The sequence below is a fragment of the Trachemys scripta genome, chromosome 20 (genome assembly GCF_013100865.1).
Source record: "Trachemys scripta elegans isolate TJP31775 chromosome 20, CAS_Tse_1.0, whole genome shotgun sequence".
Lineage (NCBI taxonomy): Eukaryota > Metazoa > Chordata > Testudines > Emydidae > Trachemys > Trachemys scripta.
The window spans coordinates 10,671,481-10,693,920 of record NC_048317.1 but is presented as its reverse complement, the minus strand read 5'-3'; the positions used below and the strand labels follow the sequence as shown (position 1 = coordinate 10,693,920).

Sequence of the window (22,440 nt, the reverse complement as noted above, 5' to 3'; positions counted from 1 at the left end):
TAGTTGTACCTGCCACGTAGTACTGAGCCGCACCATCTGGAAGGGGTTTCTGCCGGTCACAGAACGTGTGGACTCCCGCTGAGGGACTCTGCTTCATGCTTTTTCTAGCCAGAAAGGAAAGTGGTTTTATGATTACAACACTCAACTGCCTGTGTTCAACCAGCCCTCAGATACATTCTTTCTTTGCAAGTAAGAAAGTGTGTGACAGTTGAGCAATTGCAAACCTGCCCCAAGCCACCACAAGAGTGCTAGGCAGTTCCACTTACCTGTGTGAAAAGGATTCTGGGGGAGCAAAACTTAGTACCATTGCACAGCTGAGAAGGATGATCGCCAGCTTCTCTGGATGCCCCATTCCCACCATGCAAGGCCTCTTTCAGGTCTCGTGTTACTCACTTCCCTGTCGAGAAGGTCCTACGAGTGATGGTGGCCATTACCTGTGGTTGTGGATCATGCGTATGTCATAGAGGCGTACGAAGGGCCCACTGGCTCCCACCGCTAGGTAATTGTTATCCTGGGGGTTGACAGTGAGGCACTTGGCCTCCACCAGCTGCCCACAGTATTCGGTCAGGTCTATCAGGACTTCTGAGCGTTTGCTGTTCTCTCGCAGATCATACTGTCTACAAGGCAGAAGGGAGAGTTAGTTAACCAGTGCCCAGGAAGAACCAACATAGCAATAGAAGGGAGTTTAGCTTGATCACCATGGAAAGCAGAGGAAGAATTCAGATATCGCCATGTTATTACTGCTAAACAGTGACCTAGATTTTACAGGAGGACTGGATGGTGTCTGAGGAGGAAAGAGGACACCCTTCCCCTCCAGGTCTGTTACTGCAGAACGATCACACGAATGCTTTTAGTGTCCCAGGTTACTGGGAGCTCCTTGATTTGATGAGCTAAGCCTTGACACCAGGATAACCAACATTTTCTGCTGACAAGTCTGTATTACATGGGAATTTATTTAGCACCAACGAGAACTCACACAGTCATGACCTACCACACACACACACACACACACACACACACACACACACACACACACCCACCCAGAGTCCAGTATTAAACCTGGAATAAATAAAATCTTGGAGGGTAGTATCTTTAGCTGTTCTAGAGTCTTAATGAGGGTTCTGGAGGCACATTGCATCTGCCTTCCTCTGCTCCTTCTGATGGAGATAGGACTGTTCTTTTCTCACCTCATTTTCTGTAACAGGAAGTGTCCTCCCCTTTTCCTCTATGTATGAAAGGATACCCTTTATTTCAAGCTGAAATATTCAGATTTTGGGGGGGGCTGGCGGGGGGAGGAGAGAGAGAGAGAGAGACTAGACCAAGCTCTTTGGGGCAGGAAATTCTCACTACATATGTGTACATCTCCTAACCCATGAGGCCCTAACCTGTTGGCCTCTAGGCACTACAGCAAATATTAAAAATCTAAAATATGGCCTCTCATCCATCCACACAGCTAAAACTCTACTCTGAGTACTCATCCTTCTTGCTGCCTTTGACAAATGCAGCCTTGCCCCACTCATATCCATTCAGAATGCTGCTGCAAAGATAATTTTCCTAACCAGTCATCTCACCCCTCTCTGCATCCCTCCACTGCCTCCCGTTTCTCTAACCCAAAACCAGTAGCGTAGCTAGTGGGGTGCAGGGGAAGCAGCCGCTTCCCCTCACCCCTTTTCCCAAAAGCGGCGCCTGCCGGGGGGCAGCTCCTTGGCCATCACGCCCCACGCGGCCCCATCACCACCACAGGCACAGCCACCTCCTGCAGCAGCTCAGGGCTCGGCAGCCAAGAGCTCCCCACCCAGAGCTGGAGCCGGGACCTGCTCATGGCGCGGGGCCGGAATCGGCTGGTGACAGGCGGTGGCGCACGACGGTCGGGCCGGTGCTGGGGGCAGCACGGCTGGAGGAGCCATGGGGTGGGGGGGAGAAGATGGGCGGCAGGCACGGCCCAAGAAGCGAGGGGGCCAGCTCCTCGGCCACCGCGCCCACGCGGCCCCAACATCGCCGCAGGCGCAGCCACCTCCTGCAGCGGCTCAGGGCTCAGGAGACCAAGCGCTCTCCGCCTGGAGCCAGGGCCGGAGCCGGGATCTGCCAGGGACAGGTGGCAGCGCAGGACAAAACGTGAGTGGTGGGGGTCTGGTGCCTTGCACTGGGGGTCCCCTCTGGGCAAGGGGCTCCCCAGGGCTGGCCCAGGCCTGCAGGGCAGGGGCACAGGCCACGCTGTCTGGACGGGGGGCCCTGGCACGGCGCAGGAGCCTGGAGCCCGGGTGTGGGGGGGGACGGGGGGGGACACAGGACCCTGCAGGTGGGGCCGGGTGGCACAGCCTGGCGTGGGACATCTGCAGAGCAGGCTGGGCAGGAGAGATTCTCCCAGGACCATGGGGGGAAGGGGGTATCTGCACCCCCAGGAAGCCCGCAGGAGTCCTGAGCCAGGCCCCGGGGTTAATCTGGGGGGGACGGGGGGGGGAGAAGGGGAGGGGAGAATGGGAGGAGCCAAGGGAGGGCATGGCCAGAGGAGGAGCCAAGTGGGAGTGCCTTTTTTCTGTTTGCTCCCCCTACACTTAGACCCTGGCTACGCCACTGCCCAAAACATAAGCGAAGGGCAGGTCTTCACTGGCAGTGTTAAAGCACTGCTGCAGCAGCGCTTTAATGTGGCTTGTGTAGTCACGGCCTAGCGCTGGGAGAAAACCACACCACCTCCACAAGGGCGTAGCTCCCAGCACTGGTGCATGGTCTATACTGGTGCTTTACAGCGCTGAAACGTGCATCGCTCGGGGGGGGGGGGTTCACCCCCCCTGTGCGAGAAAGTAGCAGCGCTGTAAAGTGCCAGTGTAAACAAGCCTAAGTATCTTCACTTTCAAGGTTCTTTGCAATCAAACCCCACGCTACTTCTCTCTCATTCACCATTGAGCTGCCAACACTCACCACTAATTGGCCCACAATACCAGCCTCCATTGCCCAGTTGTTAACTTTTCAAACAAGCAACTTTTGCAGTCTCCCATCCCATGCTGCCCCTCACGTTTGGGAGGAGCTCCCCAGAAACATCCAAGAAGCTACCTCATTAGCCACCCTTCAAATCCCTCCTCAAAACTCTCCTTGGCCATGAGGCCTACCAAAAACTGACAACAGTTAGGTGGCTGGTGTGCTGAGACCACTGCCCTATCACCAATATTGCCTCATTGCTTCCTTGTACCCCCCACCCCCACCCCAACCTGTCCGTATCCATCTGTTGTCTGTCTTGTACTTAGATTGTAATCTCCATGGGGAAGGACCAACTTTTTGTTCTGAGTACGGCACCTACCACAATGGGGTCCTGGTCAGTGATGAGGGCTCCTAGGTGTTATGGCAAAACAAATACATACAGTCACAAGAAGACAATGTCAGTAATAGTCAAACCAGCGAACCAAAGTTCCTCTTCATTTATTAACTGAACTGTGCCAACCCAACAGGAAGGGGCAGGGAATTGAGTGAACTAAGGGTGTCAGTGACCACTCAAGCATGACTACTCTGATAAACGTCTCTCACAGCACCAAAAGCTACTCCCCAGAACGAGCACCAAAGCTTTTTACCGGATTAGCCCATCCTCCGCTGCGCTCCAGAAGGTGTTGGGCCACATAGGGGCCGTGGCAATACGCTTGACCCGGTTGGTGTGGTCACCAAACATGTGGATGGTTTCCTTGACAGTCAAGTCATGAACATGCACCTTGGAGTCTGCAGCTCCTGTGATGAGGATCCGATCCCCTGAATGTGGCAAGAACTGTGGAAGGAAGAACAGAGATTCAAACCTGGAAGAGCTTCAGACATTTCAACTGCCACTTTACAGTCATCCAACCTTAGTCAGTTACAGCCTGGCCGCTGCTGCATCTCCCTTTGCGACAAGCTGCTGTAGCTACAGTTACATCCTGAAAGAGCTTGGATCACAACAGGCAACAATGCAATAGAACAGCAGCTCCCAGCTGGGAAATCAAAGCTTGTCTGATAGCAGGTCATTCTTATTTGAAAGAGGCAAAGCAACTCTTGCCTTCTTGCAGCATTTACAGAGAAGGCAGGACTGAGTCTAGATTGTAGGGCTCTGCATGCAGTCCCAAATCTGGCTACCACTGCTTGTGCTCAGACACGAGTGACCAGTCTCCAGTTTTCCTTCTGTAAGGAGGGATGGTTTGACAACAAATTCTTCCTCCATTTAGAGACTTCTGTTACATCTCCCTGTGAAATGTAAGCCACTCCCAACTGCAGCAGAGTAGTGATCAAAGCCACATGGCCAGATATCTATATAAAATTCTTATATGGTGCTCATTAATGTAATAATGGAGCACCTCTCAATCTTTTTAATCCTCACAGCACCCACATGGAGGTAAGGAAATTCTATTATCCCCATCTGTAAAATGGAGAAACTGAGGCACTAAATGGTTTGCCCAAGGCCCCACAGAATGTCTGTGCTGGAGCAGGGAACTGAACATAGGTCTCCTGAGTCCCAGGCTAGCACCCTAACCACTGGATCATCCTTTCTCTATGCATGTGGAGTAACCTTCTGTAATTACATAAGTTCCTTGCATATGCTTGCTGTACAAGTCTCTATAAGTCTCCAACAATGTGACATACAATGCAGTTCTCTCTACTGCATTTTTTCCCCACCTGGATTGATATAGCCACCACTGCCAGTGTTTATATGGATATGTGATCAAGCTCAGAGGACTACACAGACTGAGATGCAGAATACTACATCTAATATAACTTTTCCTAATACTGGAAGTCTTTAGATTTAGTACTCTTTGGAGAACTTGCTTATGGAAAAATATTCCCCAGTAACATTTAAAAAAACAAGTTATTTTCATGCAAATCAAACACCGAGCCCCATCTGGCTGTGTCCTCTTTCCACCTCTCTTTTTCAAACACGCACCTGGGGCCCCACTCACCTTGACAGAGAAGATATTCGCAGTATGCCCTGTGTGCATAGAAAGAAGCTTCTTGTGATGCAGGGGATCCCAGACAATGGTATGCTGGTCATCGGAGCCAGAAGCCAGCAAGCTGAAAAAAACAAGAGAGGACAGCTATAAGCATTGCTCCATTCCCAGCTGTGAGTAGCTGCTCAGCCACTCATCCTGTGAGCCCACATCCTGTCATTCACAACTGGTCCTCAAATGTGCCCCACACCAGAATCCGTGCAGCGATTCATAAGTGTGTGTGTGCGCGCGCGCGCGGAAGCAGGCACAAGTGGCAGAACTGGTCTACTTCAGTGGAAGAGGCATGGAACAGGTGACCAGACAGGGATGCCAACAGATGCCATGACCTTCAGCCTGAAAACTACTCCTTGGAGCCAAATTCCTCCATGGATTTGGGTGAGGACCAGAGGACAGAATGTAGGCCGTGGTAATTGGCTCAAACACAGTAGAGATGCTCCCTTACACTTATTTCCCAGGTGGATATGGTTTACTTCACTTGTGCTAGTTATTAAACACCAATGCTTTAGTGTAGGATAGCGCAGAGAAGGAGGTTTATTAGATGGAGAGAAGGACTCTTCCACCCTGTACCCCTACACTCTGCTTCCCCACCAGAGAAGCACTCAAACTACAGCATAGGGAAGGGGGGGGGGGGGAATCCACCACCCCAGTCCCGTAGAAGGGTACAAATCCCAAAGATCCACTGTGCCACAGCCCTAGTTAAGTGGATGGTACTCTAGCCCTCTATGGAAGAGGATCCTTCACTTGCCATCCCATCCCAGTTTCCTTTACAGACTCACAAGAGGAGCATTTCCAGATATAGCCAACGAAATAAGCCTTGTTTCCAAAATCTGGGATTTATAGTCCAAAACCTTTAGCCTGAACCCTTATTTACTCCACTGGGAAGAGGAAGTGGCCCCTTATAAGATGAGCCTCAGCCCACTCACGGGGGAGCTTGGGCTATCAGTTTGTTCATCCCTGAATCGAGACCCACACTTACTCTCCTTTCTCATTCCATTCTAGACAGTTGACGCATCCAGAGTGACCCTGAGCAAAGAAGGGAAGAGAATGTTACACAAACTGCAGACTTATCAAGGACTCTTATGAGACAAGGACACAGCAAGCACCCCCACACAACTGGTTCTAATATAAACAGCTTTCCATTTCAGACACCCCTACCCACACCTCAGATAGGCACCTCCAGGAAAGACAGGCATGCCCTAGCTTGTTGGGAAAAATAATTTACAACTGGATACAATAGCAGCTCAGCCTTCAAGGCGAATGCAGAGATACTGCTGCACACAAGGAAAGGTGACTTTGTTTCAAAAGCTCTTGGCTAGGCGGAGAGTCGTGTGCACAGATCCTTGGGGGATGCAGGGAAGATGCTTCTCAAAGGGAGGTAATGAAAGCGCATCTTGCATTTGGGTGAATGTGCAATATACTTCCAGCCTATCTAACAAAGGACTACAAAAGGCATGGCTGAAGTGCCTAATCAGCATTTCGGGAGGTTGCAGGGAGGGGAAATTTAGGGAGGAGAGGAAGATGGAGTTGAAGAGGGGTGTAGGAGGAAAAAACTGAATTTGTACCAATGGGAAGACAAACTCTCAAAGATTTGTAATCTGTTTCAGGAGCATCAGACTGCAGTGTGACAATTCATTTATTGGTTTCTAAGGCACTTACTGCAGTCACAAATGTCATAGGAAGAAGTCAGGCCATCAGACTTAACTAGGAGAGGTTTGCCTATGTCAAAAACAACTATGACCAGGCTTAGTGCCTGTCCCGGGTACAAGACAGCTGATGTTGTAAGGTGCATTAGTAGAGTCCTATACACGAACTTACTACATGGTTCCTGGCTCTAGCCTAGTGCTAGAAATGCCTCACGTTGAGGAGACAAACCAGTGCTCTCTTAAGAGAGTGTAGAAGTCTATGGAGCTCAGACAGGTGTGTTATGCAGTTTAATGTGGAACAGGTAGGTAGTTTAGTTCTTCTTGCACTGCTCACTTACCTGCAACTCTGCTTCTAGGCCCAGGCGTCGGATGAATGGGTCAGTGACATGATAGTGCCGCTCAAAGCTGAGGGCGCCCTTCTCCTATGTGAAGGAAAACCACCACACTTACTACCGCAAGCACAGAACACTCCCATAGCCCGAACATTGAAAACACACACAACCTCCCTCCCAAAATGGGCCATGGCACCAGCCAGATGCCTTTCCTCTGGCAAGGACACAGTTTTCTTATCAGCGTGAAGAACACTCATGCACAGGGTACTTTGCACTCTCCAGTTCAGAAAGAGAGCGAAGCCGTCATTTCACCACTATTCGTGATAAAACCCCAAATACCAGGCACAGGTCCGACACCTGAGATAAGAATCAGGGTGACCCAAGGGGAAAAGAAAAAAAAGAAAAAACCCAAAAACCCAAAAACCACAGGGTTGCTTCTTTTATATTTTTTGCCAAAAAGATACACCCAATAGTTTGAAGGAGGAGGCCTGATCTTTCGGCAAGAACAGGATGAAAACCAGAAGCTTCACGTCACAGCTGAAGGATAAATGCAAGCACTAGATTAGAGCTATTCAGAAAAGCTACCATGACACATACAACCCTGTTTTGAAGAACCAAGTGTCATTTTACTACAAAATCCACACTTGCATTTTCACTGTTCCAAGGCTATTCTCAGTCTTCCCGAGACCTTTAACCGCTAGACAGGAGATAGTTGGGATATTGAACTGGACAGCCTTCTGACACAGACAGAGGAACAGAACGGAGGCATACAACTGCAGTACCACTAGCACAGGCTGTTCCACAGAGAAGAGAACAGTTACCACAGTGCTGTGCCAATACAAATGAAGAGGAGGAAAATGCAGGACGATTGTTTCTCTGTGTTCCTTAATGAGATCATAGATAGGTTAGTAGGTGGCTTGGATGAAAGGAGGCTAACCGCAGAGGCAGTATATTCCTAGTTACATCATATAGGACCTTAACTCTGCATGTCATGAATAAAGAGAGGCTCTATACTATTAAGCTTCTTATATAGACCTTGTCACGACAGTATCTGAGCCCCTTCCAGAAGTATGTTCAGCAACAAGATCCACATCAGTCATGTATAGTTCTCTCTCCCCCACAAGAATAAATGTGTTTTTAGATAATTTAATAGAATACATGTATTACTGTTTATATTTGCAAAACTAAGCACCTTGCACTTGGAGCAGAAAGTTGCAGGGTCTGATGGTTAATTCCGGTGGAAGTTCATGCCACACTTCTGGATCGGCCCTGGAGAAAGCTCCACCCCCATGTCCGAATGGGATCTACCCTTGTTGAGCATAGTTCAATTGTGCTTGAAGAGGAGAACTGGGCAGAGGGGTTGCCAACACCAATTCAAAAATACAGCAGAAACCCAGAGGTCCAGGGGCTGCTAAGGCATGATTGAGGGGTGGCTGGGCCAAAGTTGAGTGGCATTGTGACCCTGTGCACCAGAGCAAGTTGCCAACCAGTAACACTACCCTGGTTGAAATTTGGGATAAAAGGTGTTTGTCCCCTACTAAATCAGCACAAGACAGTATTTTATTTAAATAAGGGATATCCCTTATAATACAGGGATGTTGGCAATCCTACTTGAAGTCCTTGCCTGGAGCTTTAGACAATCTTGTAGGTATCCTGAGGCCAAACCACTGGGCACCTAACACTCTAGTCTAGAGAGTGTGGCAGAGCAGCAAGTGTATACTTTAGTGCAGTGGTTTTCAAATTACAGGTCCCGACCCAGTACTGGGTCGTGGAAGGCAAGGCACTGGGTCGCAGGGATACTGGTCAGCACTGCCAACCGGAACGTTAAAAGTCCTGGCCCGTCAGCTGTGCTGCCTGACTAAGGCAGGCTAGTCCCTACCTGTTCGGACACCGCACTGCGCCCTGGAAGCGGCCAGCAGCAGGTCCGGCTCCTAGGTGGGGGGGGCCTGGGGCTCTGTGCGCTGCCCCCACCCCCAAGCATTAGCTCTGCACTCCCGTTGGCTGGGAACCGGCCAATGGGACTTCGGGGGAGGGGGGGGGACACAGCGATACCTACAGGCAAGAACCACACGGAGGCGCTTGCATGTCTCCGCTTAGGAGCTGGACCTGCTACTAGCCGCTTCCAGGGTGCGGCGTGGCCTGCAGTGCCAGGACAGGCAGGAAGCCTGCCTTAGCACCCCTGCTGTGCCACTGACTGCTCACGCCCTCTGCCCCGGCCCCACCCTGACTCCGCCCCCTCCCTGCCCCATTGGATCCCTCCACAAATCTCCACCCTGGCCCAGCCTCTTCCCCAAGCACTCTGCATTCCTCCTCCTCCCCCCTCCCTCCCAGGCTTGCACGCCACTAAACAGCTGTTTTGCAAGCCCTGGGAGGGAGGGGGGAGAAGCAGGATGCTCAGGGGAGGAGGTGGAGTGGAGGCAGAGGTGAGCTTGGGCAGGTCAGGGAGCTGCCGGTGGGTGCAATTTTTCCCTGTGGGTATTCCAGCCCCAGAGCACCCACAGAGTTGGCACCTATGCCTGAGGTAAGCCTGCACCCCAACCCCATGCCCCAATCCCTTGCCCGCCCAAACCCAGAGCCCCCTCCTGCATCCCAAACCCCTCATCCCTGGCTCCACCCCACAGCCCTCATCCCCACATCCCAACCCTGAGCCCCTCCCACACCCCCAAAGCCCTCATCCCCAGCTCCACTGGGTCATGAGCATCAACAATTTTCATTAACTGGGTCGCCAGAAAAAAAAAAAAGTTTGAAAACCACTGCTTTAGTGGCCTACAATATGGCACCAACAATCAGGTTCCACTGCATTCCTCACTGTGGGCACAGGGCCATTAAGTCAGAGCATTGGCTGTTCTGCTCTCCTGCTCAGTACCTAGCAAGGAGGCAGTGCTGGCATTATTATAATCTTGCATGTTTCATCCCATTCACTCGCAAACATTTATAAATTTAAGACACAAACTATTTAAATACCATCCTACAACTCCAAGACAACGGTCACGAGTGCCTTAGAAATACAAATACCAGCGCTACACAACAGTTTAAAAGGAAAGAAAAAAGTTTACGTGTTCAAAGGAAACTGCTCAGGAAGTTAAAGAATAGAATTGTCACAGCTGAAACTTGGCCAGAACTCAGAGGTTAACACCTCTAATCTACTAAAGGGATTTTAATTGATCACAAGTCACCAGAACCTCTTGCGTTTCATCCAAGATGGTAACTCCATCAGTACAGTATCCCCAACACTATGCTTGGGGACTAGTTCAATATCTGCTCTGAAGGAAAGTGCCCTCCTACCTAATCCACAGCACAACTTTCTGCAGCAAAGTTTCCCAGCCAAGTGTGAATTCCGAGAGCTAACAAAAAAAAATCACAGCAAGATGGGGGGGTATGGCAGATATTAGTTCTGTGAAGACTATTTCCACAGAAACTGCTCCAGCATGAACATGATGCTCTCCTTACCCATCCAACCAACCACAAAAAAGAGTCTTGGATGACACATACCTTGATCTGCCTGTGGATGAGGTCTCGAGTAATGTTTACTTTTGCCATCTTCTCACAGTGAGGCCGACAAAAGAAAGCTATAGGAGGCGCTGCAGTGCATCCAAGCATTCCAACAAAGCGGAGATCCACAGTAGAGACATTTAATTACCTACAAACAGAGAAAGAAAGACTTAACAGGTCATTTAGACACATGGCTAATTAAGTGTTGTCTCCAACTAATGGCAGCGCTGAGCTCCCTTCACAAAAAGAACTGGTGAGCCTCCACATAGCTCAGGAATGAGAAGCAGCAACTCAGAAGGGAGATGGCTGACAATAAGAGGACAGAACAATTGTTTCTAGGGAAGCCCTGTCAGCAGCAGAGACCTTGAAAGTACTGAGGCTGTCAACGATGCAAATCTTGGGTCCCTCGGCCCCCAAGCCAATCAGGGTAATAAGAGTACTTAGACTTCTGGGGCTAGTCTACACTAGAAGCGCTACAGCGGCACAGCTGCCCGATGCAGTGCATCTGGTGAAGATGCTCCATGCTGACGGGAGGGAGCTCTTCCATCGGCATAATAAAACCACCTCTGTGAGAGGCAGTAGCTATGTCGGCAGGAAAAGCTGTGTAACTTACATCACTCGGGAGGTGGCTTATTCACACCTCTGAGCGACATTATACAGACATAAGTGATAGTGTGTACAAGCTCTTTCATATGTATGCTTTCTAGGCTTTTGCTTCTAGCCAGGAGGCTCCATTTTAAAAGGAAAACAAATTGCAACAGAATGCAACCGATTATCACTACATTTGATTATGAACAACAATAAATTACTAGAAGAGCCTAAGTGTTCCTTCGATATGATAAAGGCTAATTAGTGATCAGACATCACTGCCACCTTGACAGTCCAATGGTGACTTTTTGAATGCAAGAAGGGATCTGTTTTGAACAAACTAAACAAGATAATAAAGGTGGTTAATTTTCAGGGAGTAAATTAACAACTTGCCTAAAGGCTTTGAAATTTGAGTCTCAGCATAGGAATGTGAATTACATTCTTGTGTCTCAATCCTGTTCCCAACAGGAGGTTCAGCTGATGGAGTATAAATAAAACATCAGCTCCCAGTGAGGGTAACCTCATTCAATTACTAAGGATGCTGTACTTGTCACTGTTTCAATATTTCTAAACCCAGCTTTGAAAGTTCAGGTTTTAATATACATTCTGTGTTACAGGGTACCAGAACTAAAGGTGACATTCTCTTTAACGAGAGTTCATGAGTACTAATCTAGCTTGCTCACCGTATACAACTCCAAATAATGGCAACATTAAGGATCTTATTTAAACCTGTAAGAATCAGGAAATGCTAAGCAGAAATTGAAATTCAGGCATAACAGGGAATGTTAGAACTCCTAAACGTGAACTTTTTTAGCAGAGTGTAGGAGTCGTTGATCAAATAAATAGGTCTTGTTGAGTGGGGTTGTGGAGAGAAGAAGAAACAAGGTGGGATAGCCTGTCACCCCAGAAGCCTGGGACCAATTCCTAGAATAGATCAGGAGAGACGATGAATGTTATTGTCTTATTCTTACCTCTTTGCACACATCTTAAAACAAAATTTAGTAAATTCTGCACAGCAAAAGTTCAGGGCTTGAAAGCAGAAGGTGCTGCAGATCAGGATGAGAAGAGGGGAGTTTGGACAACATGTCTGTACTGTATCTCGGTATGGCCAGGGCTACTGGGCCTTTGCTGAGCCTAGGCCGAGGCAGTCAATTTGCCACTACACATGCACACTCAGTCCAGATTTTGTTTACACATGAAGTGATACCAGAAAGCTGGTGTGTATGCCCATTTCGGGACCTTACATTTTTAAGTGATCTTAACATTACCCATCTTAATCCCACCTCCCAGACTCAGTGTTAAAAGGCAGCATTGTGAATGCATACAAGTCATCAATAGTTTAATCATCTTACCTCAAGGTTAGAAATATCAGATTAACTAACCAACCTCTGGTTATCCAGGCCAGTTTATCAACAATATTGATAAATTCCATAAGGGAATAAAACATCATCTTCTATGGTTAGCCCAGCAGCAAACCCAGTGGCAACAAATAAGATTGTCACACTCTATTCCAGATACTTTGTGTGGAATGGAGATGGGGAGTTGGCTCCTACCTCCCCTTCTATGCCCAACACTGGGCAAGGGAGATCAGCCTGACTCAGCAACTCAGAGGCAGACACAGAACTGCAGGGCCCCCAGAAGCACAGGGCACCAAACCATTACTTGTGCCCAAGGCCAGTCCTGGGTGAAAAACATCAATGTGCAAAACAAGCTACTTTGTCAGAGAAACCAGTAAAGACTGTTTCCAGTCAGTCACTTTTATGCTAGGCTTGGAGTGAAGATAAGAGAATTTCTACTGACTTCTCGGGGAAGGGAGCTTCAAGTTTTGACAGACTGACTTTTAAGCAGTAAGCTTTATCTGTGATCTTTCCCACAGTACCTCCGCAGGCAATCTTTCCAAGCAACGGGTCTCTACCTGCACTTCTTCCAGAGTCAATCTCCATGGTTTACTCAACTTTACACTGCCTTGCCATGCTACAAGACCCCCTATTCCCAGTGTACGGTCAGTACTCTGTACCCCTTTGCAGTCCCTCACGAGTGCACCCCTTCACTCATTACCTTCCCCTGCCTCTGGTGAGAGCCCCATGGTTCTACAACTCTTCCCGGGGCATCAGATCTCATTTCCAACAGCAGTAACATGACAGACCCAATTGGATTTGGCATCTACAAGACACTGACCTCCATGAACCTGTGACCAGTGGTAGATAGAGTGGTTTTGAAGCACTTTTTTCTAAACAAACATATGGTCCGTTCACCCCAAGGTACATAGCACGTAGATAAAAGGGTTAGAATCCCAAGAGGTCTACACACCTGGGTCTTGCCTAAATCTTATCACTTCTTCAAAAAACATAGGCGAGCCTGGCTGCCTCAGAAATGCCGCAGGGCCTCTGTCTCAGACCGACTGCCCCTGTTGCATTCTCTGCCTCTCAGTCTCTCCCCATGTAAGGCTTTCATAGAATCAGAAGTGTTTGACTGGAAGAGACCTCGCAAGGTCTTCTAGTCCAGTCCCCTGTATTATCTAGACCATCCCTGACAGGTGTTTGTCTAACCTGCTCTTAAAAATCTCAAATGATGGAGATTCCACAGCCTCACTAGGCAATTTATTCCAGTGTTTAACCACTCTGACAGAAAGTTTTTCCTAATGTCCAATCTGAATTGCCCTTGCTGCAATTTAAAAGTCCATTGTTTCTTGTCTTATCCTCAGAGGCTAAAAGAACAATTTTTCTCCCTCCTCCTTGTAACAACCTTTTTTGAAAACCGTTGTGTCCCCTCAGTCTTTTTCGCCAGACAAAACAAACCCAATTTTTTTCAATTTTTTTTAGACCTTTAATCATTTTTGTTGCTCTCCTCTGGACTTTCTCCAATTTGTCAATCTTAACTGGACTATTGTGTCCAGTTTTGGACACCACATTTCAGGAGAGGCCTTATCAGCACAGAGTAAAGTGGAAGAATTACTTCTTGTGTCTTGCTTACAAGATTCCTGCTAATCCATCCCAGAATGATGTTCACTTTTTTTGCAGTGTTACACTGTTGACTAATTTAGCTTGGAATCTGCTATATCCCCCAGTCCCCTTTCTGGGGTATTCTTTCCTAGGCAGTCATTTCCCATTTTGTATGTTTGCAATTAATTGTTCCTTCCTAAGTGGAGTACTTTGCATTTGTCTTTATTGAATTTCATCCTATTTACTTCAGACCATTTTTAATTTTAATCCTATCCTCAAAAGCACTTGTCACCCCTCCCAGCTTGGTATCACCCACAAACTTAATGGTCTAGAGAGTACACTTATAATCTAAATAATTAAGATATTAAACAGAACCGGACCCAGGACTGATCCCTGTTTCCCCCTAAGCAGCTACTGATCACTCCCTGCACTTCCCTTTTCCTCTCTAGACAGGGATTTTTAACGGTTTCATGTCCTTCTGATCTTAAGACCCCAGACCTGGAAAAATAAGTCTGTTACCTGGCTGGAGTCAGGCATGTAAGCACTTCCAAATTAATAGCCCACCCATAGTTCTCTAAAGGATCCTTGAAGCATTTCTCCCCCCTCTCCCCCGAGGGGATAGCAGAGAGAGGTATAATACAGCCCAATGTCTGGAAGGTGAAGTGATTCAGACTGGAAAGAAGGCATAAATTTTTAACAGTGAAGGTAATTAAGAACTGGAACAACTTACCAAGGGTCATAGTGGATTCTCCATCACGGACCATTTTAAAATCAAGACTGGATGTTTTTCTAAAAGATCTGCTCTAGGAATTATTTTGGGGAAGTTCTATGGCCTGTGTTACACAGGAGGTCATATTACATCAACAGTTCTCAAACTGTGAGGCATACCCTCCATGGGGGGCGTGGAGGAATGTTCGGTGGGGCTCAGAGAGGAAGCGCCACCTCCACCCCCTGACTCACTTTAGTGGGCCACCCAGCCTGTGGGTCAGTATCAACGTCTCCATGCCCAGTGCTGGCTCCAGCCTTGGGAATCTATATCTTATCTCTAGTCATTGTATTGTTTCCTGCTTGTTCTAATAACCCCTTCACTCTGTGTGGTCAGTCGGAATGCCAAGCAGGTAAGCTGAAGTACACAAAAATATTCATAAAAATGCAGATTTCCCTCCTTCTTCACATAGACCACCACAAACTGGCATTTAGCCAAGAGTAGGGGACTTCCCAAATTCTGCAGCTTGCTAACAGAGGTACAAGAAAGGCATTTACAGTCTCTTAGGAAGTTCCATTTCTGAGTAAATCTTCCCCCCACCCTCCCACAATTTTGAACATTCTGAACTACCAGTTCGCTGAAGGAGCACAGAGACAAGCCAGTTGTTCGCTATTTTTGTGAGAGTGGCCGGCTTTCGGGATTGAGTAATGAGATATGGAGCTTCTCAACTCATTTGACCATTCAAACTCAGCTCAGTTTTGCTGTAACCAGAACGGTGTTATGCTCAGCTGGCCAGCTGTTCGGTAGCTCATTTGGGATGTCAGTTTTGCTTTCAGTGGACAAGCATCCACATAACCACCAATGAAGCCTTTTGTTAGGATTCTCAGAGCAGTCAACAGTGCTCAGTTACCCTTTTGCCTGTATTGGTGGTCATTCCAGGGCATGATTTAGGAATATTAGTGGGACAGGGCACATAAAAGCCCCACTGCTTCCCATGCTGTACCTGTTCTGCAGCGATATGAAGAATTTCTGCCTTCAGGTCTGCCAATCCTGTGTATCATCAGTACTAAACGTCAAAAAAAGGGAAATGGGTAAGTTACTTTTGCAACAAGATACGTGTCTTTGCTAAGGACTGTCCCAACTTAAAGTCATTATAACCACTGCACAAGTCTATAATGGAACAATTTGCAGTTCTATTAAATACCCCCGCCCATGCCCCTTATCCCGGAAAGGACATTTGGCTGATACAAGAGCAAGAGGGGAATGGCTTGGGACAAAATGGTCAAGCTGGAAAGCATGAGAGTAAGCAGTTTACTTTTGCCTAGTAAGAATTTGGTCTTTATTCTGAATTTTATAAGATTTTAAACACTGGTCTGGAAGAATTTTGTAAGTCTGTGTGTCTTGGAAGTGGTGGTGGTTTGGAGATAAAGAAGAAAGCAAAAAGCAATTTTTCAAACATCTACCCCTTCTGAAGACCTGTTGAGCAATGAACCAAGCCTGCAAGATCCTAAATCCTTCAAGCGAACTTATTTTAAACTTAACATCTATCCAGTTGGACTGCAGGCCCTGAATGATCACCTATTGATTTGAGAAGGGGACTGGGAACCAGAAACTCCCAATTTCTAATCCTAAATCAGGCATGGTTTGTAGTCCTGGGAAAGTCAAAGAAAGTTAGGACTGGAAGAGACCTCGAGGGGTCATCTAGTCCAGCCCCCGGTACTGTACTGAGGCAGGACCAAGGACACCTAGATCATCTCTCAAAGGTGTTTGTCTAACCTGCTCTTAAAAACTGTGGGGATTCCACAACCTCCCTTGGAAGCCTACTCCAGAGCTTAACTACCATTATAGTTTGAAAGTTTTTCTTAACATCTTACCTAAATTTCCCTTGCTACAGATTAAGCCGAATACTTCCTGTCCTACCTTCAGTGGACATGGAGAACAATTGACCATCATCCTCTTTGTAACAGTCCTTAATATATTTGAAGACTTATCAGGTTCCCCCTTCCCCCATTTTTTCCTCAAGACTAAACATGTCTAGTTTTTTTTTAAACCTTTCTTCATAGGTCAGGTTCTCTAAACCTTTTATCATTTTTGTTGCTCTCTTCTGGACTCCCTCCAATTTATCCGCATCTTTCTTAAAGGGTGGCAGTGCTCAGAACTGGACAAAATATTCCAGTTGAGCCCTCACCAGTGTCAATAGAGCAGGACAATTACCCACCATGTCTTACATACAACACTCCTTTTAATACACCCCAGAATATTAGCCTTTTCCGCAACTGCATCATTGTTGAGTCATTCGATCTGTGATCCACTATAGCCCCCAGATCCTTTACAGCACTACTACTGCCTTGCTGGCTATTGCCCATTTTGTAATTGTGTATTTGATTTTTTCCTTCCTAAGCATAGTACTTTGCACTTGTCTTTATTACATTTCATGTTGTTGATTTCAAACCAGTTCTCCAATTTGTCAAGGTAGTTTTGAATTCTGATCCTCTCCTTCAAGAGAAAGAAACCCCACAACCCCCAATTTGACATCATCCACAAATCACAATCTCTGCCTCACTTTCACCATAATTTTGATACTTACCTAACCCACAAGAGTGTTGCATGGGCTAGTTAGTGTTTAAAGTGCTTTGCAGATAATGAGCACTATACAAGTGCTCATTATTAATAAACCAGAGTGCCAGTCTGCAAGCCATGCTATCTTACTCTTAAGATTTAAAGATAATAGTCCCCAATTAATTTAGAAACAGATCCCAAAATAAAGTTTAGATCTTTTAAACCTTATGGAACTCCTGGAAAGTACATCTAAGGGCTTCTAATTATTCTTGGCCAAATGGTTACTGGATGTCCCACAAAAGGGCATGCACATTCGTTACCCCCAACAGAATGTATCAGTCAATGTATGTTTCTCTAGCATCGGGTCTCTCGGCCCATGTGGCTCAAAAAAGCATGTTTTGCGCCACCCCGGCTGGAATCTGTTTAAGAGCAAGTTGGTTTAATTTTGTTTATTTTATATATAGTTCTGTACCATATAGCTGGGAGTATTTTGTCGGAGTTTCTTGAATGTCCCCAGCATAATAATGCCCCACCGCAGTCTGCAGCTACAGCATCTCAAGCTATGACCCAGATCAGGCTAAAAAACTCAGATGGGACAGAGACTTTGCAGGAAAAACCCAAGGTGCTCCAGGAACTACAGTGGGACCCAATACCTTATGGAAGAACCGTGGGCCATGCCTTGGAAGCCAGCTAACATACAGAACTATAAGGTGCATCGGACCTACTTTTACAAGGCTTGGCTTAATACAACCACATTTTTCTTCACCCCACCTGTGACTCCAACTAGTTTCTACCATTTTCTTTCCTTTACTAAGAATCCTTTTTCATCCCCATCTTTTCGTTCATTTTGTTTCTTTCCCTACACTCCATAGAGCATCCTCCACCGAGAGAGAAAGCACTAACTGAATTATTTTGTTACCTTAAGGTTCAGTTCAATATTAGCATCTCTGTCCGAGACAGATCAGAAAGTCTGATCTCCTCTGTTTTCCTGACCTCTCCCCTCTAAAAGAAGACTTTTTTTTTTGCTATGAGGTAGGGGGACTGGGTATGTCAAGGGATTAGTAGTGAGACAGAGCCTTCTCACCTTCAGGACCTGGGCTGGATTCAAACCAGTGACAATGGAGAATTAGTCACCTTTGGCTTTTCTATGGTGTGTGCAAAACAAGTGGGTGTGTTCCAGATCTGTTCCTAGTAGAGTATCCATGTCACAAAATCATCATCAGAATCTCCCCTCCCTGTTGGTAGTCTCAGAGAGACAAAGGGGCAAATGCATTTGTAACCTATTGCCCCCGAGCGGGCATTGGCATCTCTTGGGAAGAGAGGATTGCTCCCTACCACTGTGCCACATTCTAGGGTAAACTTACACTATTACTACCAATGCAATATCTATGCTGGGGGTAACTTCACTCTGGATACATGCAACACTGAACTCTTGTACTACTAAAAAACTAAAGCAATAGAAACAGGCCAGGGTATTAAGCCACATTGGAACATCTTTCCCATACAAACCTCATGCAGTTGTCCTTATGATCAACTCAGTTAATCCAGAACAGATTTTTCCTTTAATTACCTGCTGCTCACCGTTCCACAAAGTCTGGAAATACTGCAGATGGGATTTTACCCTTACACTCTTCCCCACCTGCACCCCAACTTCCCCTTCCTCTGTAGCACTTTTTCATAATTCATAACAGAACAATCCTGCACAAGTGATGCTCCACAACAGACAAGGTCTAGAAAGGCAGCTGACACTTTGCAATGTTTGATCTCTTAAAGTTTGCAGCCATAAGTTAATGATCTGCAGAATCCTACAGGCTTTGGCCTCACCAGCCTGTCAGTTAATGTTTGTGGAGTTACAATACTTCATGAGCACAGACAGCAGCAGTTTCCTGGAAAGACACTCCCAAAGCACTCCACAAAAGAGTTACAAGATTTATCAGACTAGTTCATCCAGTGGTCCTGCCAATAGATCAGGAACACACTGTGCCTTCTTGGTCAACTCCAACTGCTCCCAACAGCAGGAAGTCACTATAATCAAAATGCAGATAGCTGTAGTCCTTGATCTGTTTTTTAATCTCAGAGTCCTACTAGATTTTTATATGAACAGCAGATTTAGTTTAACCCACTAACTAGCTTTCCTCCCCCAAAAATCACCCACACCGCTCTTATACAAGAGTCCTGTGAGCTTGACAGTTTTTGTATTTCAAAGTTAAAATCTGGTATCAGTTACTCTTCAAAAAAGTTCTGCCAATGCCAAGTGACTAGGAGTCCACTCGGAAACCACAGAGGTTGTCATTAAATGAGTGATCTAATCCCAAACCTTTTGGACATAATTCAGGGTTCTCAGACTGTAAATCCAAGGCCACACACACAAAGTCATTTTTTGATTGCTTCCTCTCCGTGGTCCTTTCAGAAATATGATTTAACTCAAGGAAAAACTTTCATGACCTTCCCCCTCACACAAACTATTTTCACCCATCCAACACAAACTGGTACAGTACTCACCAACGCACTAGCTCCGCCCACCTCTTTCCCCCATGCCTACCACAAGGTCATTGCTCCTTGATAAGATTCCCTTTTTACGAGACTTTGAAAGGTAGGGGAAATAAGCTAGCGGGGGGCAGAAACGCAGCATGAGGTGCTGTCAGCAGCAGTCAACCCCTAGGGACAAGGGGAAAGAGAGAAGGGGACAGAGCTGCTATCTAACACTTCACCTATCTGGGCCATCAGCGAAAGAGGCTGGTTAGAATGGGATTGAGGCAGGTGGGAAAACAGCTAGGGATTTGGCAGCACCAGCTCACAACATGGAGGGGTTCTTAGCTTTCTGCCACTGGGGAGATGTGCCCAGAATGAAGCTAACCCACACAGATACAGCATGGGCAGCAATACTGCAAACTTACTCTAAATTGTACCCTTCCATGGCCACTCATCTCTGAACTGGCATAATCACCCTCTTGGGGTGAGAGGGGAGAATAAGAAGCACAACAACCCGTAGGTGCAAGTGGCTCATTGGCCTGGCAGAGGAAGGGGTCCAAAAGCAGGAGCAACAAAGGCCTGGCAACCCCCAGGCACAGTTTATCAATTCCAAGGCCAGGAGGAACCATCGTGCCCATCTGGTCCGATCTCCTGCATAACACAGGCCACAGAACTCCCTCAAAGTAATTCCTTTTGAGCTAGAACACATATCTTAAGAAAACATCCAGTCTTGGTTTAAAAGTTGCCAGTGACTGAGAATCCACCACAACCAGCGGTAAATTGCTTCAATGGTCAATTACTCTCAAATGAGGCATAAAAATGTATGCCTCATTTCCTATCTGAATTTGTCTAGCTTCACCTTCCAGCCCTTGGCTCTTGATATACCTTTGTCCAATAGACTGTAGAGCCCATTATCAATATTTGTCCCCCAAGCAGGTACGTACAGAGATCTAACCACCTCTTAGTTTAAAGAGAAAGTTAACTAGATGGAGCTCCTTGAGCCCGCCACTATGAGGCATGTTTTCCAATCCTTTAATCATGTTGGGGCTCTTCTTGGAATTCTCTCTAACTGATCAACATCCTTCTTGAATGGTGGACATCAGAACTTAGACACAGGATTTCAGCAGCAGTCCCATCAGTGCCGAACACAGAAGTAAAATAACCTCTCGACTAGAAATCTGCTCGGGCCTAATTTTTAGGCCCAACCCAAGCCAGAGAGGGTCGAGTAGTTTTTTGACCCTACCTTGACCCTTCCTACCAAAGGTGAGCCAACGCCACAGCTGCCATCACCCCCTCTTGCCCATGGGGTCAGCAGGGTAGCTTTATGTGCAGGTGGCTGCATGCCCAATTCCCCATCCACCACTGCCTGCTATGTGTGCATTGCAGAGTAAGAGGCCCTGCCACTCCTTGGCCCACTCAATCTGCAACACACACAGTGCAGCTGGGGATGGTGGACAACAGAAAGGCTGCCACCAGTGCATGGAGCTGCCATCACACTCACCCTATGGGGAGGAGGAAGAAAGCAAATCTAACCCAAACCGATCTTGTTCTTTTCCCACCTGACCCGACCCAAACACTTGCAGTTGGGTCCCATCGGGTTCAGGTCGTGTCCCAGGGCTCCGCTCCTAAAATCCTGCATGTGACATCTCAGAGGGATCAGCTTGATTGGGGCAGTGTTAGTGGAGGATCTTTGTTTTGTTTTTAAACAAACTCAGATTTGTACTAGGTCTTCAAACCCAACTGTCCAGAGATGGGTGTCTCTACGGAATAGCCCTAGACACCTGGGAGGAACAAGGGAGGGGACAGTCACTGGGCTGGGAGTCAAGAGGAGGGAGGGCAGCACATCACCTGTCAAGGGAGAGGAAGCTGGACAGGTGTCTATGGGAGATATGTCAGGGCAAGGGGAGAAAGGAAAGTTACCAGATAGGGATGGAGAAGAAAGTGGGGAGAACAGGGAAGGCATTGGGGTGGGAGGTGGGGCACAGCCAGGGAGGGAAGCAGTTATTTAAGGGAGTGGATAAGCAATTACCTGCCAGGGGGCATGCAAGAGCAGTAGGTATGCAAAGGGCAGGCAGACATGCAGAGGGAGGGGAGGCAGAGGGACAGTTACCTGTTGGGGGCAGGAGGAGAATGGAGTGACACTGTGGGGATAGGAGCAGTTACTTGGGAGGGGTAGGGCAGGGGGTGTAGCAGGGAAGAGAATGGGTAGTTACTTGTCATGAGAATACAGCAGTGAGGATATGAAGAGGGGACAGTCACCTGTCAGGGCAGGGGGCAATTGCATGGCAGGACAGGGGACTATAGCAAGAGAAGGATGGGGCTGTTACCTGGCAGGGCTGGGGGCCAGTTACCTCACCAGGGGAGGAGGGCCTGGGGGGCAGAGGGTGTCGTGGCAGAGAAAGGGGGCAGTTACCTGCTAGGACCAGGGGTGTAGTGGGGGAGAGGACTGAGGCCAAAGCCAGGGGTGTAGTGGGGGTAATTGCCTGGTGAGGGGGGACAGGGCATAGCGGGGGGGGGCAGTTTACTAGCAGAGGGCAGGGCCAGGGATGTAATGGGGGAAGGGACAGTTACCTAGCAGGGGGGTAGGGCCAGGATCAGGGGTGTAGTGGGGGAGGGGACAGGGATAGAGTGGCAGGGGAGGGGCAGTTACCTAGTGGGGGGGGGACCAGGGTATAGCGGGCAGGATGACAGGTAAGGGGTCTAGTGGGGGAGGGGAGGGGAGGGGCAGTTACCGAGCTGGGGGGGGGG

At 47.6% G+C, this 22,440-nt stretch overlaps 1 protein-coding gene across 3 annotated transcripts in view; it reads right to left on the bottom strand.

Annotated features, from left to right (window-relative positions):
- The window catches only part of WDTC1 (WD and tetratricopeptide repeats 1), a 43,065-nt gene that overhangs the window by 15,237 nt on the left and 5,388 nt on the right, over positions 1–22,440 (bottom strand). For 2 of the 3 annotated variants that reach the window (XM_034753767.1, XM_034753765.1), the window contains exons 2-9: positions 15,665–15,727; positions 10,426–10,573; positions 6,940–7,023; positions 5,935–5,981; positions 4,911–5,022; positions 3,564–3,751; positions 435–617; positions 10–104 (exon numbers count right to left, since the gene is read on the bottom strand). In XM_034753767.1, the coding sequence (XP_034609658.1) occupies positions 10–104; positions 435–617; positions 3,564–3,751; positions 4,911–5,022; positions 5,935–5,981; positions 6,940–7,023; positions 10,426–10,533 (817 nt within the window). In that variant the 5' untranslated portion in view covers positions 10,534–10,573; positions 15,665–15,727. The remainder of the gene's footprint in view (positions 1–9; positions 105–434; positions 618–3,563; positions 3,752–4,910; positions 5,023–5,934; positions 5,982–6,939; positions 7,024–10,425; positions 10,574–15,664; positions 15,728–22,440) is intronic. The other variant, XM_034753766.1, reaches the window with a different exon arrangement.